General features: G+C 36.3%; 1 protein-coding gene across 6 annotated transcripts in view; it reads right to left on the bottom strand.

The window, feature by feature from the left end:
- The window catches only part of AFF2 (ALF transcription elongation factor 2), a gene marked incomplete at both ends in the record, with an annotated part of 507,666 nt that overhangs the window by 138,163 nt on the left and 343,997 nt on the right, over positions 1 to 25,506 (bottom strand). For 2 of the 6 annotated variants that reach the window (XM_081277976.1, XM_081277979.1), the window contains 2 exons: positions 15,882 to 15,933; positions 16,178 to 16,214. In XM_081277976.1, the coding sequence (XP_081134102.1) occupies positions 15,882 to 15,933; positions 16,178 to 16,214 (89 nt within the window). Of the gene's footprint in view, positions 1 to 15,881; positions 15,934 to 16,177; positions 16,215 to 21,817; positions 21,905 to 25,506 lie in introns of all 6 variants that reach the window. The other 4 variants (XM_081277978.1, XM_081277977.1, XM_081277974.1 and 1 more) reach the window with 3 other exon arrangements.

The raw sequence follows: 25,506 nt of genomic DNA, 5'->3' as shown, positions 1-25,506 counted from the left end.
TTGATATTAATAAGAAAAGTTTTTTTTAAAAGCACAATACAAACCTAATTTTCAATATGAGAGGAGAATCAATGTACTCAAATTCTCTAAAGAGTCACCCAGTGACACAGAGATAAAACTCTCCTGCTGACCTGCCTAGTAGCCACAAATGAACACCAGAATGCACCTTTTCTCTTTAAAGTTAAGAAGATTGATTTGTTCATGGAAATTCTCTGAGACAATTACCTTTAAAAGTCTGAAATTGGTGCTCTATAAATAAAATATCCAGGATTCATTCTGTGGAATAAGTTCAGAAATATCTCTGGCAATACTTTTAAAGCTGAATTCCATATGGAAGTTAAAAAAAAGTGTTTAGCCAAGTTATTGGGGTGAGGGCCTTAAATGCTTCAATTTATTTTAGGGTCTGTTTATTTTCATGCAGAAAAAAAATGAGTTTCCTTAAGAAAGAGAACAGAATCCACATAGTCAATCTCGGTATTGCTGTAAGTGTTCCTATGTGGTTTGACCCTCTCCCCCCAAAAATGATTGAACACATTTGTTTTAAAAAAACAAAGCTATCTGGCAGTTTACTTAAAATATTACTGTGAACGGAGGTTGCTTCACCGCTCAGCCTTGGCCCCCTTTCAGTGGCATTTTACTCTATTCAAAAGGATGATTACAGGTAACTCTACATAGGTTTCCAGGGATTCTTTAGATAATTTTTGTTCTGAGAGATGTGCTAACCACACCTCCAGTTACTAATCTATCCACTTCACATTGGCAGTGGTAAGCTGCACTCCAAAATCACATTCCATTGGATGTTAGTCCTAAAAACTGCTGTAATTTTCTCACTAATTTATTGTTCGATTTTTAGCTCTTGGAATGTGTCTGTGAACCAGAGAAACTTAAGGGGAAAGAAGGGACTGAAGGATTAGGTTCCCATGAGAACAAGAACAAGGCCGTGTTTGATTGACTGCTGCTGAAATACGGCATTTCACTAATTATGAATGAGCATTATGGAACTACCTCTGAGGCAGCCTGTGGCATCTCCAACTCTACTTGTGTTAACAAAAGCTGCTGGACTATAAATAATTAATATTAATGATGAGCAAACTCCATAAACCATGGTCTCCAATTAAAAAAAATACTTTTGCTTTTTTATACTATACGAGTAAGCATCGCTTTGCACAATAGATTTGTTTCTGGAAAGTGTATGTAAATTGATGTTTTGAAAATCAAACCATATTGTAAATGCATGAGATGAGCTTACTATTTAGAGGAAACCTGCAGTGAATCATTCTCAAAGTGAAGGATTCTTTTTAAGGGTGAAAAATTACCTTTATATCTGTTTGGAAATATATGCTAGAATTTTTGTGACAGGTTTTCATGGAGTGGGAAAACATCTATACTTCTTTTATTTTTTATCCAACATAAAATTGTGCACTATAATCATTCAATGATAGCCACCATGCAGCCAGTCTCCACCGTAATGGGGTGGGCGAATGTGTATTTTCTGTTTCTTTCATCAAGAGAGATTATTGTGATTCATCTGCTTTATTGCTTGCCTTCTTTTTAAAAGGAGAATCAAGGGCTGGGGATGTGGCTCAAGCGGTAGCGCGCTCACCTGGTATGCATGCGGCCCGGGTTCGATCCTCAGCACCACATACCAACAAAGATGTTGTTTCCGCTGAGAACTAAAAAATAAATATTAAAAATTCTCTCTCTCCTCTCTCACTCTCTCTTTAAAAAAAACACACAGACTCAGTTACCTTTTTAAAAAAAAATAAAAGGAGAATCAAGTAAAATTCTATTTATAGGAAATACTGCCTTGAAATTTTTCCATATGTGTGCCATTTACATTATTAAAATTAAATTAAGAAAATAATTTTATACTGCAGGTTTAAATTCAGGAAATTATTTAATGGCTCTAAATCAGAAATATTTTTAAATGATCTGATATGCACAATGAATTGTTTTATCTGTCATCTCTCTCCTCTTTTTATCATATCTCATACAATTTTTAAACAAGGAATTAAGAGACCACAACCTGAATTAAAATATGATTTGAAAAATCAAGTTAGTTTAGTTAAGATCTAAAGATTTTAGCATGAGCAATAGAAGGATGCATGCTCAGGAATACTCATCATGATATAATTTCTGAACAGGCTCTAGGAGGTGAACATGCAAAGAATGAGGATACTGTTCAGAGAAAGATCACTTTTCAGAAAATGAAAACTTGATTATTGATACTGGCATACTTATTTTACTTATGGTTTCAGGAACTTATGATAAAAGTGTCAGTTACAAATAGGAAGGGTGTGAAGTGCTAAGTTGTATGATAGATTTGAAAGAATTTTAATTGAACTTTTTTGATTCTATTTTATAAAGTTAATTTATGTCCCATTCAGAATCAAATTACTGAAGACATTTCTTGGTTCAAAATTGTTATCTTTTAAAACTATTTTAGACACCCACTTAATATACCATTTAGCTAAATTCCTTACAGTGTACTTTTCCTAGCAAAAGAAAAAAAATTAGTCTATTGGGCCTAAAGCAAATATTCTAAAAACACACACACAAATATTTCTAAACAGTGTATATCTACTTTATGGCAATACTCTCTTAACTTAGTGCTTAGGAGCAAGGGAAATAGTACCTTGGTGGATTATTTTTCATAGTTCACTCAGCAATGTGTTTACTAAGTCACTGTTACAACTATGTACTTACATGGTTTGATATACAGTGTGTTCTACAATAGTGTGTCTTCTGAGATTCAATTCTTATTTTTAAAACCTCTTTAAATGTTATTTTATTTTCAATCTCAGTAAAAACAAGCTTATTTCTCTAGGGATTCATAGTCAAGCCTGATAATAATTAAAGGCAGAGTCTGAAGTATCTTTTCAGACCAGGGAAAGAGAAACAGATATGTTGTATCAGGAATGATTTGCCTAGACAAGGGAATAGAGTGATTATTTCACAGAATGGCAAGGGCAATTTCATGAAATTTTATTCATGCATTTTTTTATTCAGATGATTTCCCTTATGTATGCAAAGAATTGGGAATTTAGAAAAGGATTCCCAATTCTCACTAAAAAACTGGCAACATACTTATTATGATATTTCAAAAGTAGTTACTCACATTTATATGAACCAAGCAATCAACAATTATGACTCAGGAAATTAACCAGTGATGATTGTAGAAATGGTGAAAGGCTAGCCTGGGAATCGGGAGTACAGAACATCTTTGATCAAGTTCTTGTCCTCCATTGTTCCCTCCATCTTGTCCTCCCTCTGTTATCTCTAGAGGGTATTGCCATGTCCCAAGACAAGTCCAGGTGGATTCCATGACTGGATATTCCATGGACAGGCAGGAAGGCAAGGCTAAGGCATTTATTTTTGAAGTCAACCAGATGTAGTTTCAAGTCACAGATTCACGATTATTTGCTACAAGAATTTAGCTTTAATTCATGGACTTTGATTCCTTGTGTTGTAAAATGTGGGTGAAAGTAGTGCCTACATCTCATGGAGTTGTGATTAGTTTATCATGTAATAGATATAAAACATTCAGCATAGTGCTTGGAAATTAATAAGTCCTAGCATTTTATTTTTTTTACAATCACATGATACAAGTACAATTGTGACTGTGACATGATAATATGGTAAGCTCCAAGAATGAGAAGAGTGTGTCTAGAACTCAAAGTGTATGCATTTAAGATATTCAAGCCATTTTTCATTTTCACTGGAGTGTGGGGGTCAGCAAAAGAAATATTCAATTTAGTCCAAGTTTGTTCATTCTAGAGAGGTCCTGCTCCAATTGGGGGCCTCTGGGACAAGTCGGAGAATACAGTGAAAGTTTCCTCAGATGGCTAAAGATTGGAATATATTGCAAATAGCACTCACACAGAAGACTCACTGAGAATGCCCATACTTATCACAAGTATAACCAATAACAATAATTAATGTTTATTGATGTACCGGGCACTGTGGTAAGTACTCCAATCATTTAATTCTACAATAAGGTACTCTTATCATCCCTATTCTGCACATCAGGAAACTAAGTAACAGAGAGGCTAAATAATTTGCCCAAGATTGTGTGGCTAAACAATGGTGGAACTGGGATTTGAGTCCAGGCATTTTGATTTCATAGCCTATCTACTTCAATTTCTATTTTATTGTTGGTTGTTCAAAACATTACATAGTTCTTAATATACCATATTTCACAGATTGATTCAAGTGGGTTATGAACTCCCATTTTTACCCCGTATACAGATTGCTGTGTCACATCAGTTACATTTCCATTGATTTACAAATTGCCTTTCTAGTGACTGATGTATTCTGCTGTCTATCCCATTCTCCACTGTCCCCTCACCCCTCCCCTCCCCTCCCCTCCCCTTCTCTCTCTCCATCCCCTCTATATAAATCGTTTCTTCCACTTATATAATTTTCCTCCTACTCCTCCTTTCCTTCTATATTGTATTCTTTCCAATAGCATATACATGTATATATATATATATATATTTCTTCTTATTGTACAACTGTTTGGATGTTAAAGAATAGAAGAATAGCATCTATGAAATATTAGTGTTACTGCAGACTAATTTACACCTTCCAGATCATTCTTGCATGGCCTACCACACTCTGTACAATGTTTTCTGGTTATTTATTATATGGGGAGATCCTGCACCAGTTGCTGAGGTTAAAAGTGAATGAATTTCATGCCTTTGACTCAGGAGGTCAAACATTTGTGAACCTATTATGCCAGGAGAGCTGCATTTTTATCTACCTTACTCACAGGCAGGAAACTGGCCGTGTGTGTTTTTTGGCCATTCATGGCCATTTATTGTGCTCAGAGGGATATCATAATTCAGTCATCATCATCACAGTGTCCTTGACATCCAGACCAACCAAGCCAGAATGAAGAGACTCAAGTGAGGTGAGAGGTAATTCCACTCCAAATATTCAGACAGAACTATACTTTCTCTAGGAACTCTCCCAACACTAGAGGATGAGTTCCCATGGCTCCAATCCATCAGTACTAACTACTTGAAATCATCCAACTGGTTTAATATTTGATATCTGTTCTGTGTAAAATAGTATGCCAACTTTTTTTCATAGTAATATCATCACTCTGGTCTGAAATTGTTCCTTCCAGAGAGTTAGTCATTTTTTATATGTGCCATTAAAATCCTATTATGTGTGTATTAGAAAAGAAAGAGAAGAAAAAACCACCATCAACAATACCCATCTTGTTGTGGAAGCACAGACTAATCCTCATGTGCTTGCCTTGAGAGAGAACTGCACAGAAAAATCCCTGAAATTACCAATACCTCAATCCTCATCTTCCTGAAAGGCAAGATACTCTGTATCACTTGTTTCATATCTCTGGCTTTGGGAGTATCAATATGATTGTGGCTCTTTATGCCATTAGGCAAATCAGTGACTGTTTTCTTCATCTTAAAGTCTGTCATGCTGTGCTCTGCACTCCCCAACTGCCCAGAGTCCTGGGCACAGCAATCTGGTTTGAAAGTGGCTGCCATTTGGATCTTGCAACTACTAGGTTTGTCTGAGGTAGACCCGCAGCACTATCTTCTCTGTCTTACATCTTTGCTGTGCATCTTGGCTTTTTGCCACTGTGAATACTGAACATCACAGTTCTTTCTGAATAGCATAAATTGAGCCAAAGTTGATTTAAATTTCATGAAGAAAACAGCTTTGCTTCAAACCACAGCCATTTTATACATTTAAAAACCCATCAGGATATAATCTTTTTCTCTCCCCTCCCCAAGACATACAAACTTTCTAGCAGACGGGCAGGCAGATTATTTCAATTAAGAGGCTGTCGCTGACAATTGTAAGCAACCTTTCTTCAAAGTTCATGGCAGGAGTGCACTTCTAAATTTCTTAGTGACTCTGTCAGGATCTAATTTTCAAGGTACGGTTACCATAGTAGCAACCTGGAATTTTAATCCAGTAGTAAAGGGTGAGACAGGTCACCAGTTTTAGGTCCTCTTCAATCTCAGAAGAAAAAGCGCTGCAAAAAAGTGGGAAGATAGAGGGGGACCTATCCCCAAATTCCATTCTACAACACAGTGGGATGGGGAAAATAATGTGATTTTTCTCAAGTTTTTAAATTCTCCTATAAATGCAGAAACTATCAGTGAATTAAGTACTAATTCCTTGGGTGTAAGTGAGTGGAGAACACACTTATTCTTCATAAGATTGTGAGACACTCAAAAGCAGGTTGGGGCTATCTAATGAGGAGAGGATTAGCACAGATAGTTATTGATTTTAAGTCTGTTGCCTCTGACAGCATTGGCAATTAATCCTTCCATTTAAACTACATTGACACAGACTTTTAAAATTTCATGGTCAATATTAGCAAAAAAAAAAAAAAAATTCAACTAGGAGTCAAGAAGAAAATTGAGCTTTGGCACACTACTAGCTATGTGAGCTTGGCCACCTTACTTAAACTATCTGAACTTGACTTTCCACATTTTTAATACAGAGAGAACACCAATGAATAGTTGACTGCAAGCCCCTTTCATGAGTTCATCTCTGACACTGTTCACTAAGAAATATGATTAATGTATCATCTCTGTTTTATTAAATGATGAAACAAAAGCTAGGAAAAGCACCAAGTAAATTCATCAAGTTATATGACAGAGGAGTGGGGGAACTGTGATTTGAGCCACCCAGAAGCAGGGGCCACATTTGTGTTCTCTCTAGGGCATTGATAACTCCTGGCCCTAAAAATTGAGTAGAGACCAAATGTAACAATATGTATGGAAGACCTATAATACCACTGAACTAGAAAGAATTATTACCATTGCTATTTTGTTATTGTTGTCTGTACTTAACAATTAGTAATAGTTCAATTGAAATGTTACTCGGACGAGGTAGATACAGTATAAAACAAGATATTTATGCTCTAAATTCAAGAATCCTAGAGTGAAATTCCAGCTCTCTGAGCAACCCTCTGTGATCTTGATCAAGTTATTTAACTATTCTGAGATGAAATCCCCTTCTCCATAAAATTGTCTTAACTATATCTACCTCTCAGGGATGCTACAAGGATATAACATGGTTACATAAACAACATAATTGGCCCAGGAGAAAGAGCACCAGGCAGACCTGACTGCCAGTGTTAGCAACAGCATTGACTCTGTAGCCACAACTGTTAGTATGGTACTGTCTCTTAGCCCTTGGTAATGGTGAGGGTGATAATTATGTCAATATAGTGAAAATAATATCAAAATCACAGATCTGTTGTAAGGTTGAAATAACTGATGTTTGTAAGATGTTTGCCAGTGTCTGGCATAGTAGATACTAGAAGTGGTGACATTATGTCACCTAGGCAAATACTCACATACAGTTTACTTTCTCTCTTCTTCTGCCATGTGATCTATGGAAATTATTGGAAATGATTTAGAATGAACCTTTCTAGATATTATGAACATTAGGTACTTTCAAAAATATTTTTTTCTTGGAAAATTTAGAGATTCCACATAGTTAAAATTGAGGGAGCTATCTGGGATATTTTTAAAAGTGGGCAATGTTTTTCAGAAACAAGTAACACCACACATTAGGCAATGGAGCTGGCACAGTTATAAATCATTACTTTCCATTCCTTCCTGGGCATATTTCTATCATCATTCTATTAGGCCCCCTGGAAACTTACACAAGGACAATACAGTTTACTAAAGGGATGCACTGGCAGATCATGGGTGTCAGGATCCCACAAGATAACAGAGAAAATATTTTTTTTCATTTGTTTTCAGCAGGCTTACTCCAACCCCACCATACTCCATCCTACCCCCTCTCTACCAAGCTTGGCAACATGTTTGGAGATGTCAATCAGATAGCTTGAGACTTTTTTTTTCCTTTTTTGGTTCTCATTGTTAAAGTAGATGGATGAACCACAAAGAAAGGCATGTGTCAGATTTTTCAACTGATTTTACAGCTGTAATTGAGTGTGCATCTGTGGTACTCTACTAACACTGCTCCCCACTCATCAGTAAAATGGAAGGGCTTTTAGCAGTGCTGAGAAGGTGTCAAGAGCAGACCATTTAAACATAACATTCCCAATAACATAATTGTGGCAAAGGATCTGGCTGTTTGTGAGATTCTTGATAGGATGGAAAAACAAAATGAATAGTTTAGAAGCAGGGTGGATATTTTTTTGTCATCTACTCCAGTATCAGTTGCATTTTTTTGTTTTTTTCTTTTTAGTTTATAGGAATGATCCACAGAGCTTGTCTACACTGCTACTATATTTTTTTTCCTGTGGGCCTGGAAGACTCGTCAGGACTCTGATTGATGAGTTCTGGCCCTGTAGGCATCTGGAGAATCTGGGGACAAGGAAGAATGTTCTAATGGGAGTTTAGAATCCTGGACTGTAGTCCCAGCTCTGTTGTTCCTTAAGTGGGAGACTTTGAACAAATATCTTCCCCTCCCTATGCCTGGTTTCTTTCCACCTGGCTCCCTTAACAGAGTCACTCTGATGCTCACATGTGGATAAAGTATCATGTGAAAGTACTTCAGAGTTATCAATCACAATGCACAGGAAAAATATCTCTGATCATAGAATTTTATAATCTAATAACTTTTAAAAAAGAGTGTATCTGTGTGCACATGCATCTCATTTGATCAGATAGCATTAGAGGAACCTAATATTCTGGGATATAGAGTGTATGTGTGCATGTGTGTATGCATGTATGTGTTATCACATTACAGTCAGTTATATAAGTGATATTATTTTAACTTTGATACCTTGCCTATTAACTTCATCACCTTACACCAGTATTATTTGCTTCATTCAGTTGCTGTTCAAAATGCTGAAGAGAACTCAAAAATATGTCACTATGGTTGATGACAGATGGGAATATTTTTTAAAAATTATTCCACTATGAGGATATAAAGCTACTTCTAATTATCAAAGTTGGTAAGCACAAAAGGTGATGGATGAACCTCTCATAAAAACAGACCAAAATATTAGTTTTCTCTCCTTCTCACTTTAATATGGCAAAACGGAGATTTCTGGAGAGACACATTGTTCCCACCATATGTTACCACAATTAATCTTATGTGAATTTTCCATAATGGTATAACTCCTTTGCAGACAGGGATCCTTTGCACTCACTGTAGGAAACATCTCATAGTCATGGTGACACAATTTGACTTTAGACTCTGAGCTGAGGATGAGTATGCCTGTGGGGGAATATCCACATTGGCATTTGTAGTATTTGCAGTATATGGAAGACAGCACTTTATAATAATATTTAGATCTCTGATTTAAACCTAAATGCCAGGTACCATTTGGGCCTGGATTGTAATTAGTGCATTTTTACCTATTGACTGGATAAGATCACATCTGACTTCAATCAGTACAGCAATCTCCAAAGTGCCCATGGGATGGTTTCAGTGGAAGAAGAGCACGCTCTCTGGAGTTAGTCCTGGCTCTAACCTTTGCTACTGTGATATTTGAGCAACTTATTCAATGGCTCTGAGCTTTGGGTTTTGCTTCTATAATAATAATAAATCCACAGGCCTGTTGCAAAGAGAAAAAATGCATGGAGAGTGCCTGGCACATATAATACACTCAATATATAGGAGTTAGTCAAGTTACTGGTAGTGTTGGTGCAAGTCCAATCTTCCCCAACTGTGAAGGATGTTCAGAGTTTCCCTGAGTTACTAGTGTGTGGTCAAAAGCCTTCCACACAGAAGGTTTGAATACATATTTGTTGAAAGGAATGAACACTTGAACGAATGAATGAACATATAAATGAATGTAAAAACAGACACAAATCAGGTAGAAGAGATACTCAAAGTTTCCCTGAGAGAAAGACATTCCTTTCCAATTACAGAGATGTCTCAAAATCCACCTGAAATATGCAATTCCTGTGACAGACATGAATCCAGGACCAACACCAGAAAAATTAAATCTGATCTTTCAACTCTGCTGAGTAAACACATTTATGTTTTTATCTTGTGTAATAGAAGTGGAAAGCTACAGCTCCCTTTGTGAAGGAGCCCTGGTTCTCCATCTTGGCACCCATCAAGCCAAGGCAGCTTCAACACTCCTTGATGTGAACATTCCAAATGCCAATATTGCTTGTTGTCACATTAGCCAATATACAATCCTCAACATAAAATCCTCTTGATGTCTGATTACTCTTCTTAAGGACCTCATGCTGATTCATTTCAAACTGTGAATTACCTTTAATTCACAGCTTGAATAGGCTGCCAAATTTTGTTTTCTCTGCTCCCAGGTGGCTGTCCCTGATGCAGTGGAGAACTTCCAAAAATATATTAAGTCCTTAGGAAAAGTTGGCAGGCTCTGAGCCATGGGGCATACAAGACAGGCTTAAAGCAAGAGTTGGCATACTTCTCAGTTTAAAATCCAGAATGGCTACAACTGGTGAAAGTCACTGAGATTACTAGTTTATCTGGAGAGTTAGCTTGGTTTTTGTAAGCTTCCAACTTAATATCAATATTATCAAATCTCAAGTACAAAATCATGTATTTTGATTAAGAATTAATCTGATTAAGAAAATAGCAGCTATTTTTTTCCTGCTGCATTACCCACTTTGCTCCTGAAATTGCATCTAAGTAGCAGACCAAACATCTACTTAGGGAAGAATATATGAAATTGCTACAGAGTGGGTTGTTGCTATGTAATAAGGAAAAGCAGTTCTTAAATCTCAAATCAAATTCTCAAAAGGAATTTTTCCAGTGATGAAAGTTTTGGCAGATGGATGGTCAGGGTTGTAATGAATGTGGGGATTTTTTTATTTTAGTAAAAAAATAAAATTCATTGAAGAAATAATGTAATGCTTATATTGGTTATAGCAATGTGAAAAAAATTCTCATAATCTTTATATTCTGTCTGGTAATTAAATCTCCATAACACTAGGGAAAAGTTTAGAAATAATGATATTTTAACAGTTTTGATCCGGTTTTGCATATTTTAAAGCATAGAGGCATAATAACTTTTGTTAATCATTTCTACCAAGCAGCACTACAGGTCTGTTTAAAGATTGTATCCAGGTACAAAAAGCTAAATTTGGTGTACCAAATCCTTGAAGCCATCAGATCTCATGTGGAAGCACAGCATAGAAGGAAGAGCAGGGACTTTGGATCTATATGGTCCTGAGCCCACGTTCAAACTTTCCCACCAAAGAATGGTGTTACTTTGATGGTTCTTCTGCATGTTTGTAGCCAAAATATTCATTCGAGATCAGTATACATGATTAGTTCATCGTGTATTTGGATTGTGCACACATTAGGGGAAGGGATACACTGTAGGTTTGATTTTCTCATCTATAGAATTGGAATAAAGTGCAGCACCTCCAGGATGGCTGATAAGCTTGATAGGGTGATATATATATATATAGACACACACACACACACACACACACACACACACACACACACACACACTAGAGCCTGGGATGGAGCCTAGAACATGTGCCTAGACACGATGATAATTGTTTGAGACTTCTGCCATTTCTTAGATGTTGTAATTTCCTTTCCTCCTACATATAGTTACATTCAATCATTTGTTCATGTGAAATGCTTGTCAAACACCCACAGGTAAATTGAGGCTGGTTACAACCAGTATGTCTCCATGTGGTCTTTTATCAACTCTCTACATCCATGGTTGTGATGTTTTCAAATATGTAGCTAATACTATAAGTGCAAGAAGTAGATTTATTTTTTTTAATTTTTTTAAAGAGAGAGAGAGAGAGAGAATTTTAATATTTATTTTTTTTTAGTTTTTGGCAGACACAACATCTTTGTTTGTATGTGGTGCTGAGGATCGAACCCAGGCCGCACGCATGCCAGGCGAGCGCACTACCACTTGAGCCACATCCCCAGCCCAAGAAGTAGATTTATGATGAAGAAAAAATGACATATGGTCATATTTGTCTTTATTTGGGGGCTTTCATAGAAACTATCTGGACATTCTGTATAGTATGTCTTATAATACAACATCTGCTTGGTTGAAAGGTGGGGGGTCTGGATTTTTTCCATTTAGATAGAGTACAAATGTTAACAACCAAGTTTAACAAAAGTATCAGATATTTAAAGCTGCCATCTTCTCAACAACTCACAAAACTAACTGAAGTCAAAGGCTGTTTGGTAGACACCTACGAGTTCATGAAAGCTGAAAATTCTTCTCAGGGAAACAGAATACATTTATTTCTTTCAATTTATGATGGCTCATAAAAGAATAAACAGTCATACCTTTTGTAAGGTATTGACAAGTAATTGACAAGGCATTACAATAAATTAGATGAAGCAATCTAACTCAGCCAAAAAAAAAATCCAAATTCTTTTTTTCCCCTCCTCCATTACTCCTTAATGGTCTCAGGTGGCTGAGGGCAGGAAGATCATATGTTTGAGACTAACCTCAGCAATTTAGTGAGACACTGTCTTGAAATTAAAACAAAACAAAATGAAACGAAAAAAGAGACAGGATATATAAGTGAGTGGCAATGCATTCTTGGATTAAATCCCCAATACCCTCCTTCCCACAAAAAAGGAAATAAAGTATAAATTAACACAGTGTCTAGTAAGTATTTGAGAACCTGAATCTGGAAACTGAAAATAGTGTATCTCTTAGTCACAGAATTGACATGATACCACTATAAAAATACACCATTCTGTCATCCCAAGAAATACAATTTGACCTTCTTAAGCTCATGTCTCACCCTCCTTTTGAGGGCACAGACCATTTTTGGAGGAGGCAATAAACCTCACTGGATTCAGAAGATCTGGGAAAGGATTTTTCAAAGACTGTAAAACAGCTCAGAATAATAGAGGCTAAAGGTGGGTGGGTTGGGGGACACCAACTGCTGGGTCTTCTCTCCTTTAGAAATTACTAAGGATTAAAGTTAAATGTACTCTTATTTTGCAAGTTTTACCTTCTAAAGAGTATGCTTACATAGAATTCAAGAAGTGTTTGTGTACATATCCATATGTGTATACACTGAGCTCATTAATTTGTACAATTTCCCTTGAGGGATTCTGTCTGTATGCTTTAAAGATACATTCTGCTGATCTAAACTTGCATCCTCTGTATCCTATGTCATTGGTTTCTCCCAATACAAAAATTTCTAGGGAGCAGAGGCTCAGACACAGGTCTCTAAACTCCCCCAGTCTAATGCTCTTGCTTCACAGGCATTCTGGGTTCCAGATGGAGCATATAGAATATCACCCCATTGACAACACCCGGTGAAAAGCACTGTATGTTAACAAAGTGCAGTGACTGGGTGGGAAAATATCCAGTCTCCAAAAGGCCAATCATGCACTGGGGTCAGGCCCAGAGAGAGCAGCAAATGTCAAGAACAAAAAGGGAGCCTGGCTAGTTGCAAACCTGCACTAAGGCACCCAGGGTCAGTATTTTCAGACCTGGGGGCCATGCACATAGTCCTTATAAACAATCCACACTCCAATGGAAGATCTGCGTTTTGTCAACCAAAGAAAACAAGCAAAAAGGAAGAAGTGTCTCAGCAATTAAGGGATTGTTTTACAAGACTTTAATCTCTCTGCACTGGCACTAAGTGATGGGGAGCATGTCCAGCACATTTGCTGACCTTGGGTGGGCATCATTCCAGTGGCCCCACTGACTTGGGGACTACTTCCCTCCAAACTCCAGGCACCAGAAGTCTGTCTATACTCAGAATATTCTTAATAGCCTGGAGGATTACCCTGACAAATGGAAAATCCTAGAAGTTGGCTTAAAAGTACACTGTGGTAAGATATGGGGGAATAATAGTAGTTCTTAATAATTTGGAAATTAAAAATGAAAACAAATCTATCACAAGTCTGACTTATGCTGTATTAAAATTTTATCCTACTACAACCAGAAGGGAATTTATTCCAGGTAAAATTTGATGGGCAGTGTCTAAGCTTTAAATCAAGTAGCCAAAAAAAAAAGGAGTAGCTCATTTATAAAATAAACTTGGTGTCTTCTAATTTTACCAAAGCTTCATATAGAGAATTTTAATCTTATTGACTATACTATATACCACCATGCTATAAGGAGGTGTTTTCTGAAATGCAGCCCTTAACTATAAACCTCCATTGAAAAGTTCATTTCCATTAGTTAGAAACTACTGGAATATTTCATTCTATGGTATATATAGAAAATAGCATTTCTCTAGCAGGAGACTAACACTTAAGCTCTGGGAGTAAAATAATTGTACATTGAAAAATATGCTTTTATATTTTTCATGTTTGTAAACCTGCATTGATTTCCTAAATCTGCATGTGTTTTATTGAGTTTTTTAATGGGGGGTAAAGTGGGGTAGGAGTAGAACCAGGGAGAAAAAGATATATTGATTACTAGAATAACAAAGGGAATTTATTTAGATGATTCATGGAAAAGCTGAATTTCACAATATAAAGATGATTTTGATTTCTGTGTTTCCATAAAGTTTGATACTTAAATTAAGATTATGGTTTTGTTATCTCTCTTGTTATATTTTCTTGTTTCGTTTTTCAATTGAGGACTTTTGGTTATTGAAGTTGAACTTTGAATTACAAGGCACAGATCAGGCTAGAAAACCGAATAAGATGATTGGTGATAGGGTCAGGACTTCCAGGCTTTGCCACTACACTGCAGCAAGAATGTGTAGTGCCAATGCGATTGACTTTCTCAGAGCCTCAGTCTATTTGGCAATCATTCCCAGTTGTTTTATGCAATTATTTGTGATCTTCCAAAAGGTGAGCAATTTGCTTCAAGTATGCCATTAGACCACTTGAATGTCATAAATTATTTCATTTTGAAAAATTTCAAGTATGTACTATTTCTCACACAGAAATTCTACTTCTAATTTCTATTATTAGGAATGAAAGAAGTTGTGAGAGAGCTTCTCCCTTGATACATTCTTGGACAAATGGATATTAAAAAAATATACAACAGTTAATCTGAGGAAATTGGTTTCTACAAACTCCTCCTTCAATTAACATTAATAAAAAATGAAGACTGTCCTGAGTGAATTGTAGGACCCTGGCTTCTGAACTTCAAATGAGCACCATGTAATCTCATACTCTATCCCTTCCTGGGTAGTCCTGTTTGTGTTTAGTATACAGATGTTAGATGACCTGCAAATACTAGGGTCTTGGACAGACTGACCACAGTAAGCCATTCAACAGTTTACATTCAATCATGGTTGCTCAGATGTGTTCCTTGCCCACCCTAGCTAGCACTAGCTGACTACTATGTATGATGATGTTTGTAGTTAAAGGTGTGTAATACTTGAACAAGTAGTGAAAATGTGGGAAATAGACATCTACAGATTTTTTTCACTGAAATCAGAGTTGTTTCCATATCTCATGTATTGACCCAACATGTATCTACATAATTAGAGAGCCTAATGGTGTCCACATAGATTAGTGCTACTTGCTATAGTCCAAATGTTTGTATCCTCCTAAAATTCCCATTGGATCCTCACCCCCAGGGTGATAGGTTATGAGAATAGAGCCTTAATGAGTGGGATGAGTGCCTTTATAAAGGAGTGCTCAAAGAGACATCTTGTCCCTTCTACCATGTGAGGTAGAGAAGGTGACTGTCTATGAGGAACTGGGTCCTTACCAGACATCAGTTCTACTAGTGCCTTGATATCTGACTTCTCAGACTCTAGAACTGTGAGAAATATACTTCTGTTGCTTATAAGATACCTAGCACATGGATTTTTGTTATAGCAGCCCAAACAGGCAAAGACAATGGGAGATGTAATTATATCCCCTGATGAAAGCACATCTTACTATGAATCAGGATTCATAGTTTGAAGGAGCAAGAAAGAACAAAAAGAATAAGCTCAGAATTGAGGTACTATTCCTTTGACAAATACCCGCGCCCCCCAGAAGCCTGGCTTAGAAATCCAAGTACTCACGATGTGAATGATACTGACTTTGTAGAAGCTCTGCTGGTTGGGTCACTCCACTCTGAAATAAAGAACACCAAAAATTACTATTCATGTTTCTACTGTCAAACAATAATTCTGAATGAAATTAGTTTTCAAACATGCAGTCCTCCAAGTTTCCTTTCATGGATAACAGATGAAAAATATTGCAACATAACTGTCATTTTTCTACCATGTTTTAATGATATTGACTAGGAAACAGTGAGAAGCAATGGAAAAGAGGACATGGATGCTTGGACTAACAAGGAATCTTCAAAAACACTTACTTTGTAATGTAAATCCTGGGGTCAAATGTTGAGATTCCTATAAGGAAGAACACATAATACAAACATTAGTTAAATATTACAAGGGAACAAAAGGTATATTCTTTTATGGCTGAAGATATAAAGTTGACTAATGCTTGCAAATGGGAAACCATTAGCAATTACATTAATTAGGCTTCAGTCAGTAGCTCTATTTGAAGGACAAGCATTTTCTAGCCATACCTGCTGCCACACGATCCTAATTCTCATTTTATCAGATTTATAAGTAAGACTGGTATCTATTTGGAAATGTGTGCGACATAGAAACAAATGATCCATATGTGTGAAATTGAAGTGCATAATTTCTTACTTAACTAAGCAATCAATCACATTTCCAAGGAAGTAAAGGGGACTTGATTCAAACAAACAAATGATCATGGCTTTGGTAAAATTATAAATAAGACTTTAATTTATATATATGCTAAATTTCCCCTTTTCTAGAAACCACTCCAACTTTTTACCTTCACAATGACTCATATGCAATAGCTGTACTTTATTTTGTGCCAGAGAAGGGTTCTTAAAACTCACTCACAAATCTGTTGAAGTATAGGAACCAATTTTTAATATGTTTGTAGGGTACATTATTCAAAAGGATTTAAATTTAATTTAAAAGTCACTGTTCACCCAATTCGTTTACTGTTTTGAGAAATTCAGACTTGCACACATGGGGCTTGCTGGCACACCCATGTGGATCCTGACAACTGGCAGGCAGAAACACTACAGTGATGTTCACGTCACACATAGTACTATGCAGATAGAAGAGAGAATTAGAACAGACTGCAAAGCAAGCATTCTAAAACTGGAGACAATGAATTCAAGTAAATATAAGAATTAGTTATTGATCACTGCTGCAAGTAATCTATTCATTAAGCTTACTCTCACCACTCTATAGAGGAAAACAAGACCAAAGCATAATTTATCTTTAAAACAAGTAAGCAAGAACTATACCACCATGCTTTAGCTGAAAGTGAAGTTTCCAATTTCTTCAGCATGACTTCATTGCTTGAGATATTTGTCTTTTGGGAGGATCCCCATTCCAGAAGACTCCAATCAACTCAAGAAGGGGTGGGAAAGCCCTCTTAGCTAGACAGCTATGGTGAAGCCCATGGGGTTTCTTATCCAAAGGCTTCTGAACCCTCACTGATAGAGAACTGCCTTTTGATAATAGGTTCTAAAAACTCTGACCTCTTGATTCCTACCCCTTAGCAATCACAGATGGAAAGGAAGGGGAAATACTTTTGAACAATGTCCAGCCATTGAAAGAAACATTGAGTTGTAAAAATTGACAGCACAGAAATCCACAGAAAATGACAGCAAACTCAGAACTTGAAAAGCAGACACTCTGGCCCTTCTTACCTATATTAACAGCTCCAAGAGCACAAATAGAACATAGTATAATATTACTGCACAGTACACTAACTGATGCTCATGATAATATTTAAGTTATCAAGAATGACTAATGCATGTTCAGCAAAATCTTTAAAAGAAGTCTGGAAAACATTACACTTCAAAAAAATTTCTATTACCTAGTCACTACAGAATGATAACTTTCAGTTATTCAGGAATTTCAGTTATTCAGAATGTCTAGTTTTTTCATAGTGAAAAATAAGTTAGATTTGATCATTTGTATCTACTATAAAGCAATATTTCTATCTGCTATTTTTCTTAGGGATTTCATTATAAAAGTACAGGGCAGGTTTGGACTTGTAAAACTTTTGGAAATTGAATAAGTTTCAAATCAATCAAACCAATCTGATCAGTGAGTAAAACACAGCCTTTGCCAGTGCTCTTATAAACCTGATTTTCAAAATCACCCAAGTATTTTACATCTTAGTCCCAAACAATCAGTTATTTCAGGGCATAAAGGGAGTGATGCATGAAGCAAACAGGAAGATTATGTTACTTACTGAATTTAACTAATTGACATTACATATTCATGATATAGTTTTATCTGTTGAGCTGAATAAGACATTTTATAAACTGGAAATCTGAACAAATGAAGCACATTTGTATATCACCAAAGTCACTAAGTACATACCCAAACTTAACTGGAAGTAGACTGCCTGGTCAGTGAAAGATGCTTCATTATTTATATAGTAATTATTAATTGATAAAGTACAAATTTTAAACAAGTACTTGACTCTAGTTGGGTGTCTGTAGTCCCAGTGGCTTGAGAGGCTGAGACAGAAGGATTGCAAGTTCTAAGTCAGCCTCAGCAACTTAGTAAGGCCCTAAGGAACTTAATGTATCCTGTCTCAAAAAGGGCGGCAGGGACCTGTAGATGTGCCTCAGTGGTTAAGCTCTCCTGGGTTCAACCCCTTGTATGTATGTATAAATAAATAAATAAATAAATAAATAAATAAATAAATAAATAAATAAATGGCAGACACTTGACTTTGAGTTGTGCATTTCTTTCATACATTTGTCATAGATGCTAGAATATAATGATGCCAAATTGCTTTCACAAACTTAAGTGAGACACATTGAAATAATAGCCTTTATGATAGTTCTACAATTGGAGACTCCTATAGGATCTAGATTATAGAGCAGGGGTCAGCTAACTCTTCCTGCTAAGGGCCAGATAATAAATAATTTAGGATTTGGAAAACATATGGTCTCTTTCGTAGTTATTCAACTCTGCATCATAGTGTGAATGGGTGTGACCTGGTTCCAAGAGAGTTTGATTTATAGATTCTGAAATTTGAATATCACATTAATATTCATATTATTCACAATAACAATAATATAATTTTTATGTTGAAAAATTTAACCATTTAAAAATGTTATAAAAAGGTATAGATTATATAGTTGGCCTACCTTTACCTACAGAGGATAAAACATATTGCTCCATTTAATTCTGATAAGCATATATTTACTCCCTTCTTTCTGAGGGTTTCCATTCTCTGTGAGGAAACATGGACTGCTTTTTTTTTGTTGGGAGGGGGCACTGTGGATTGAACCCAGAAGTGCTTAACTACTGAGCAACATCCCCATACCTTTTTATTTTTATTTTTTTTTTTAAATTTAAAAACAGAGTCTTTGGGCTGGGGTTGTGGCTCAGTGGTAGAGCTCTTGCCTGGCATGTGTGATGCAGAGTTCGATTCTCAGCACCACATATAAATAAATAAAATCAAGGTCCATCAAGAACTAAAAAAAAATTAAAAATAAATAAATAAAAACAGAGTCTTGCATAAGTTGCTTAGTGCACCTCACTAAGTTGCTGAGGCTGGCCTCAAACTTGTGATCATCCTATCCTAGCCTTCCAAATCACTAGGATAACAGGTGTGTGCCACCATGTTTGGCCCAAAACATGGCATTTAAAATTTGCGATTGGTAAGAAAAAAACTTAAATTGAGAAATTTTCAGCTGTATTTTTTTTATAAGTTTACACAATCATAGACTATTTGACCTAAAAGTCTACTGAGATTTTATGGTCGCCAAACACATACACCACCTCAAGTGCAGATGGGGAAGCTGAGGCTAAGAGGAATTTGAACAGGAGCACATAGCCAGCAAATGGCAGAACCAGGATTAAAAATATCTAAGATTTCTATTCTAATGGCAGCATTTTGCTAGGCAAACTCTGTCATGGATATAAGAAAAATGATGCTACCCAGGAGGGTGGTATCTCCCAGTTCTGGTCCAAGGATAGAAGAATGGGCAATCACCTATTCCACCCATTTTCTGGAGATTGTCATGTTTTGGAAGATGTAATTTGAACTGGGGCATCTTTAAATCTGTGTGAGAAAGAACACACTGAGAAACAGTATGACCCTTGGTGTCAGAACACTTTGATCTAAATACTGATGCCTTCATTTATTAACTGAGTGACCTCAAGCAGAAAATTCAACTACTATATGCCTCAATTTCCTCCTCTATGAACTAGGGATGAGAAAGGTTTTAATTTCTGTGAGTTGTAGTGAGGATTTAATTATTTGCTATATAGTAAATACTTAGAATGAGGTGAGGCATATAATATTATGTTTCTGATGTTATTATGTAGGATGTACTTTTCCTTCAAATCAACACTGTGACAGGAATCAAATGAAACAAAAGAGTGCATATGTGGCCATCCTGGTTTTACCCTTTTATCCAACTTGCTTCTATCTTTAATGTGAAGTTGATGGTAGCACAAGTAATTGGCAGAAAATGCAAGTCGTGCCTGATTCCAAATCATTCACATGCTACAAAAAGCCCATTTAAACAGCCAGTTCTTTTGTATATACTTGTAAATGTCAAAATTGCAGCTTGTACAAATTATCTCCAAAATTGGAAAACCCAGATGAAAACAATGCAATTGCTGTCCAAGTGGTGTATTCCATTCCGAAATGGATGGAATGTTCTCTGTGCAGAAGATGCTTAGGAGAAAGATATCAAGTCCAGGGCAGCAAAGGAGGGAGAGTAAAGCTTCGGGAAGGAATGACACACACTCAGACTGGGATGGTAGGGTTGCCACTCACTTAGACCTGACTCTTTTTGAAGGAAAGAGGGGGAAATTAAACACAGTTTCGATCAGAATTATTGTCAAAATCATAGCCCAAAAAGCTAAAGGATCTGATTATTTATTTCTCCTTTTACAAGTAAAGCTCAAATTCCTAGCATGATTTCCAAGGTCTTTCACAGCAAGGCACTCACTTGCCCAGGGTTCATCTCTCTCCACTAGCTAATCCTAAAAACTCATACCCACATGTGTCACACCATGATTCCTCATCTTTCTATACCATTGCTAATGCTGCTGGGCCCTTTTGTACCTGAAAGAATATTCCTTGTCCTCTAAGTACTGCCACCTCCGATATGAGCACCCCCTTTAAGTCCCAGGAGGGTTGTATACTTCTTTAAGCTTCATATTCTCTATGAAAACCTCTACTATGTACATTGCTTTGCTGTTTACCTGAAAAAAACATGTGCATGGCTTTTCTTCATTCCTAACTTTTAGAATATCATATGCCCTCGGTAACGATTTCTGAATAAATAGGCAAAAGGAAGAAAGGCAATAAGGCATTTTTTTCTTTTAAAGTATATTATTCTTTTAAAGTATTTTGAAGTATGATAGCCACATGTATTTAGGCACTTAAAAAACTGATGGTGATAGATTGTTATTGGAAGCAGGGGGAGGAAAATATATTCAAAATTTGACAACAGAACTGTAGAAGACAAAGTTCTGTCTATGTGACAGGCTGCTTGATAAAGATCTGTCTGCTTGAGAGTAAGGACTTGAAGGTGATATACAAAAATGAAAACTGATCTATCAGAGTGAAAATAATAGGTTTTCTCAAATCTAAAATTTTTGAATTTGTTGGTTCATCATCCATTCGGTCCTCCTTGAGGGATAAGCATATGCTCCTCTGATTCATCAGTTCTGGGCACAGTCATGTGGGCAGTGGCAATGCACAGGTAGTAGGATATGCATGCCAGAATCTGAGTGAAGCCTGTCTTCAAGATGCTCTTTCAATAAAAATTATATTTATATTACCATCTTGAGGGGAGAGGCAAGACAGAATCTAGGTTTTATGGCACTAGAAGACCAGGGTCTTTTATCCTTAAGAATCTGATCAGAAGATTTTGTCAAAATGAATATAAGGAGAATGGAGGAAGAGAACTGACCTGTCCTGGGATGGAAAATGTGTTCTGCTCAGAGTTTCCAGGAGTATGCATGGCAGTGAGAGGAGTAGGCCAGGAATGGGTCATCTCCTGATAAGGAAAAATAGAGCAACTTTATTTCTGAGTACTTAGACAATCAAACCCCTTCTTGGCACTAAATATAGTAGGCCCCTTACAACTACTAAGAGGACGGACTTAATTGACCTGTTTTTTAAGGGAACTTAAAGTTATCCAGTTTAATTAACTGCCCCACTCCAGTTCACTAAGCCTATCTGCAATGCAAAGGACCATCCAGCATCTGCTTGCACACTGCCAATGACAGGAGACTCATTGCTGCTTGAAGCAGCTTATTCCATGCTGAGTCAGCTAGATCACACTATTCTTCCTGGCTGCAGCTAAAACCTGTTCTCTGGGAACTTCTACCTATACATTGTAATTTGGAGCCATACAGAACATATTTCCTCCTTCTTTGGTATGACAGGCCTTCAGCTTTGGAAAGCAGCAGTCCTATCCACTGGTATTATCTCTTCTCCAGGGCAAGATATCCTCAGCTTGCTCCTTCATTTATTGGGAACCTTCAATTTTTCTTCCAATGTTCCATTTATGCATTCTGTCACTATTTTAGGTGCTCCCAGCGGGCCCTCCTGATTGCCTGGGGCTCTTTTAACTCAGTCTTTTGTTCTAGATGTGATCCTCTAGCTCCAGGGAGGGTGGCACTATCATTGCCTTCAATCTGGATACTCTGATACTCATCTTCTCTTGATGCAGCCTAATAGTTAGTGACAAGATTATGCACAAGCAGTTGATTTTTCCATGCAAAGATGAGGTGGCTAAGCAGAATTCTTTCCCATTCACAGAGAAAGATATGATGTGATTGGTAGCTCGGTTCCACCAGGCAGTACACACAGTCTATTTGTGAGTTGAAGTCTCCAAACAGGAAAAGCCCCTCAGGCTCCCATCCTGTTATCAGCAGGGGAACCTTCTCAGTGCTTTCAAACACTCATTTTAAAAGAGGTGCTGTTCAAATCTTGCTTGAGTCTTAGGGCACATGGCCAACAATACTTTACCCTAAGAGCAAGGATAATTAAATGACATGCTCAAAGCCCCAGCAACAGAGATGATAAATTTTGTGAAGCAGGAGGGAGTCAGCATGTGTTGGATTCATCAAACATTTTCATTTATAAACATTAAACATAAAAATCAATGTAATGATGGAAATAAAGAAGGGCTTTGGAGAGGGGTGGAGGGGATCAAAGTTTGTGAAAGTCTTTTTTTTTAATGAGTAAGTTACATAATACTTCTCCCCCCATCTTTATGGGTAACATAATTAGTCATTTCAAAGGTAATATTAATAAGAACACTCAGGTAGCACTAAAACATGTATTTTTTCCTTCTATAATTACCTAGTTCAAAAAGAGTCTTTGATGTATGAAGAGCTGTAATGCAAGGAGATACTTCACAGCTTCATTCACAGTGGCACTACTGAAGCAGAATTTGTAAGTATTATTCAGACAAGCACTGACACAGATTGAATTTTACCCAGTGCTACTTTAAAAGGAGAAGGTAAGTACATTAAAAATGCACACAAGATTTAGAGGGGATGTTTAACCTACTTAAGAGATAGACTATTTCCAAGTGTTTTTGAGTTGTGCATTTGTATCCAGTTGATAACATTCATGACAAATACTACTTATGTATTCATCAAAACTTGCCCCAAAGTAACAACGTGACAACTGTTTAAAGCAGAATTCTAATTAGTCTGTCTTTAAAATACTCAATGAGTTCTTTTAAAATTTAGGTGATTTTTCATATGTTGGAAAAAATGACAGCCTTTTTAAACAAATGATACTTGGAAAACTGGATATCCATATGTAGAGACTGAAACTAGATCCCTATCTCTCCTCTGCACAAACATCAACTCAAAGTGGATCAAATACCTAGGAATTACACCAGAAACTATGCAACTGCTGAAAGAAAACATAACCTCAACACTCCAACATATTGGTATGGGCACTGACTTCTTCAATAAGATTCCTAAAGCTCCAGGCATAAAACCAAGAGTTAATAAATGATATGGCATCAAATTAATAAGCTTCTTCACAACAAGCTATTAAAAGCATGAAGAAAGAGCCTACAGAATGGGAGAAAATCTTTGCCAAGTAGGCTTCTCAAAGAAGATTAATATCTAGAATATATAAAGAACTCAAAATACTCAACATTAAAAATCAAATAACCCATTCAATAAATAGTAAAGTGATATAAAAAGACATTTCTCAAAGGAAGAATTACAAATGGCCAATAAATATATGAAAAAAATGTTCAACATATTTAACAATTAGGGATATCCAAATTGAAACCACACTGAGACTTCATTTCGCTCCAGTTAGAATGTCAGTCATCAAGAATACAAATAACAATAAATGTTAATGAGGATGTAGGAAAACAGATCACTTATACACTGTTGGTGGTGGGATCGTAAATTAGTACAATCATTATGGAAATCAGTATGGAGGTTCCTCAAAAGACAAGGAATGGAACCACCATATGACACAGCTATATCAGTCCTCAGTATTTAGCCAAATGAATTAAAGTCATCATGCTATAGTCATACAAACACACTCATGTTTACAGAAGCACAGCATAACAGCTAAGTTACAGAACCAGCTTAGGTGTTTTTCAATAGATAAAGGAAATGTGGTATATATAATGGAGTTTTACTCAGCCATATGCAAGAATAAAATTATGGCCTTTGCAGGAAAAATGGATAGAACTAGAAACCAGTTAAGCAAAATAAGTCACACTCAGAAAGATTTGTTTTCTCTCATATGTGGAAGCGGGAGAGAAAAAAGGTCAATAAAAGGGGGTATCTCATGAAAATAGGAGGGTAATAAGTAGAGTAGATGAAGGGGGAAGAAAGAGTGAAGGGAATGGGGAAATATTGGAGAATGAAATTGACCAAATTATATTTTGTGCATGTATGAATATATCACAATGAATCCTGTTATTAGGTGTAATTGTTATATACTGATATTTTATTTTTTAAAAATAGGTGTTTTTTTCCTAATTAAGGCACATCATTAGTCAGATCATTTAAAATATGTAACAGGAGGAAAAGGGGGATGGGGAGATGTTGTTCAAAGGGCAAAAAGTTACAGTTAGTCACAATAAATTCTGGAGATCTACTATATCATATAGAGACCATAGTTAATGATAATATACTGTATACTTGCATATTGCTAAGATTTTAAATGTTGTTAGCATAAAAAGCATAAGGACATGAGATGATGGATATATTAATTAACTTGATCTAATCACTCCATAATGAAAACACATAGGCAAACATCACATATCACATTACTCTATAAACATATACAGTTTGGGGACTGGGGTTGTGGCTCAGCAGTAGAGCACTTGCCTAGCACGTGCGAGGCCCTGGGTTCGATCCTCAGCACCACATAAAAATAAATTTTAAAAAAAGGTATTGAAAACTACAACTAAAAAATAAATATTTTTAAAAAACACACACAGTTTTTCTTTGTCAGTTAAAAATAACTTAATTTAAATTTAATTTAGTAAATTAACTCAATTAATTTGAATAAATATAAATAAATATAAATAGTTCATGTTGACCAAGGAACAGTAAGCTACAGCTTAGAAAGGAGTTCTAAGGTCTTTCCAGTAACTAGGGGTAG

Source organism: Spermophilus citellus (genome assembly GCF_964194105.1).
Source record: "Spermophilus citellus genome assembly, chromosome: X".
Classification (NCBI taxonomy): domain Eukaryota; kingdom Metazoa; phylum Chordata; class Mammalia; order Rodentia; family Sciuridae; genus Spermophilus; species Spermophilus citellus.
The sequence above is the reverse complement of the archived record's forward strand: the minus strand, read 5'-3'. Positions and strand labels throughout refer to the sequence as shown.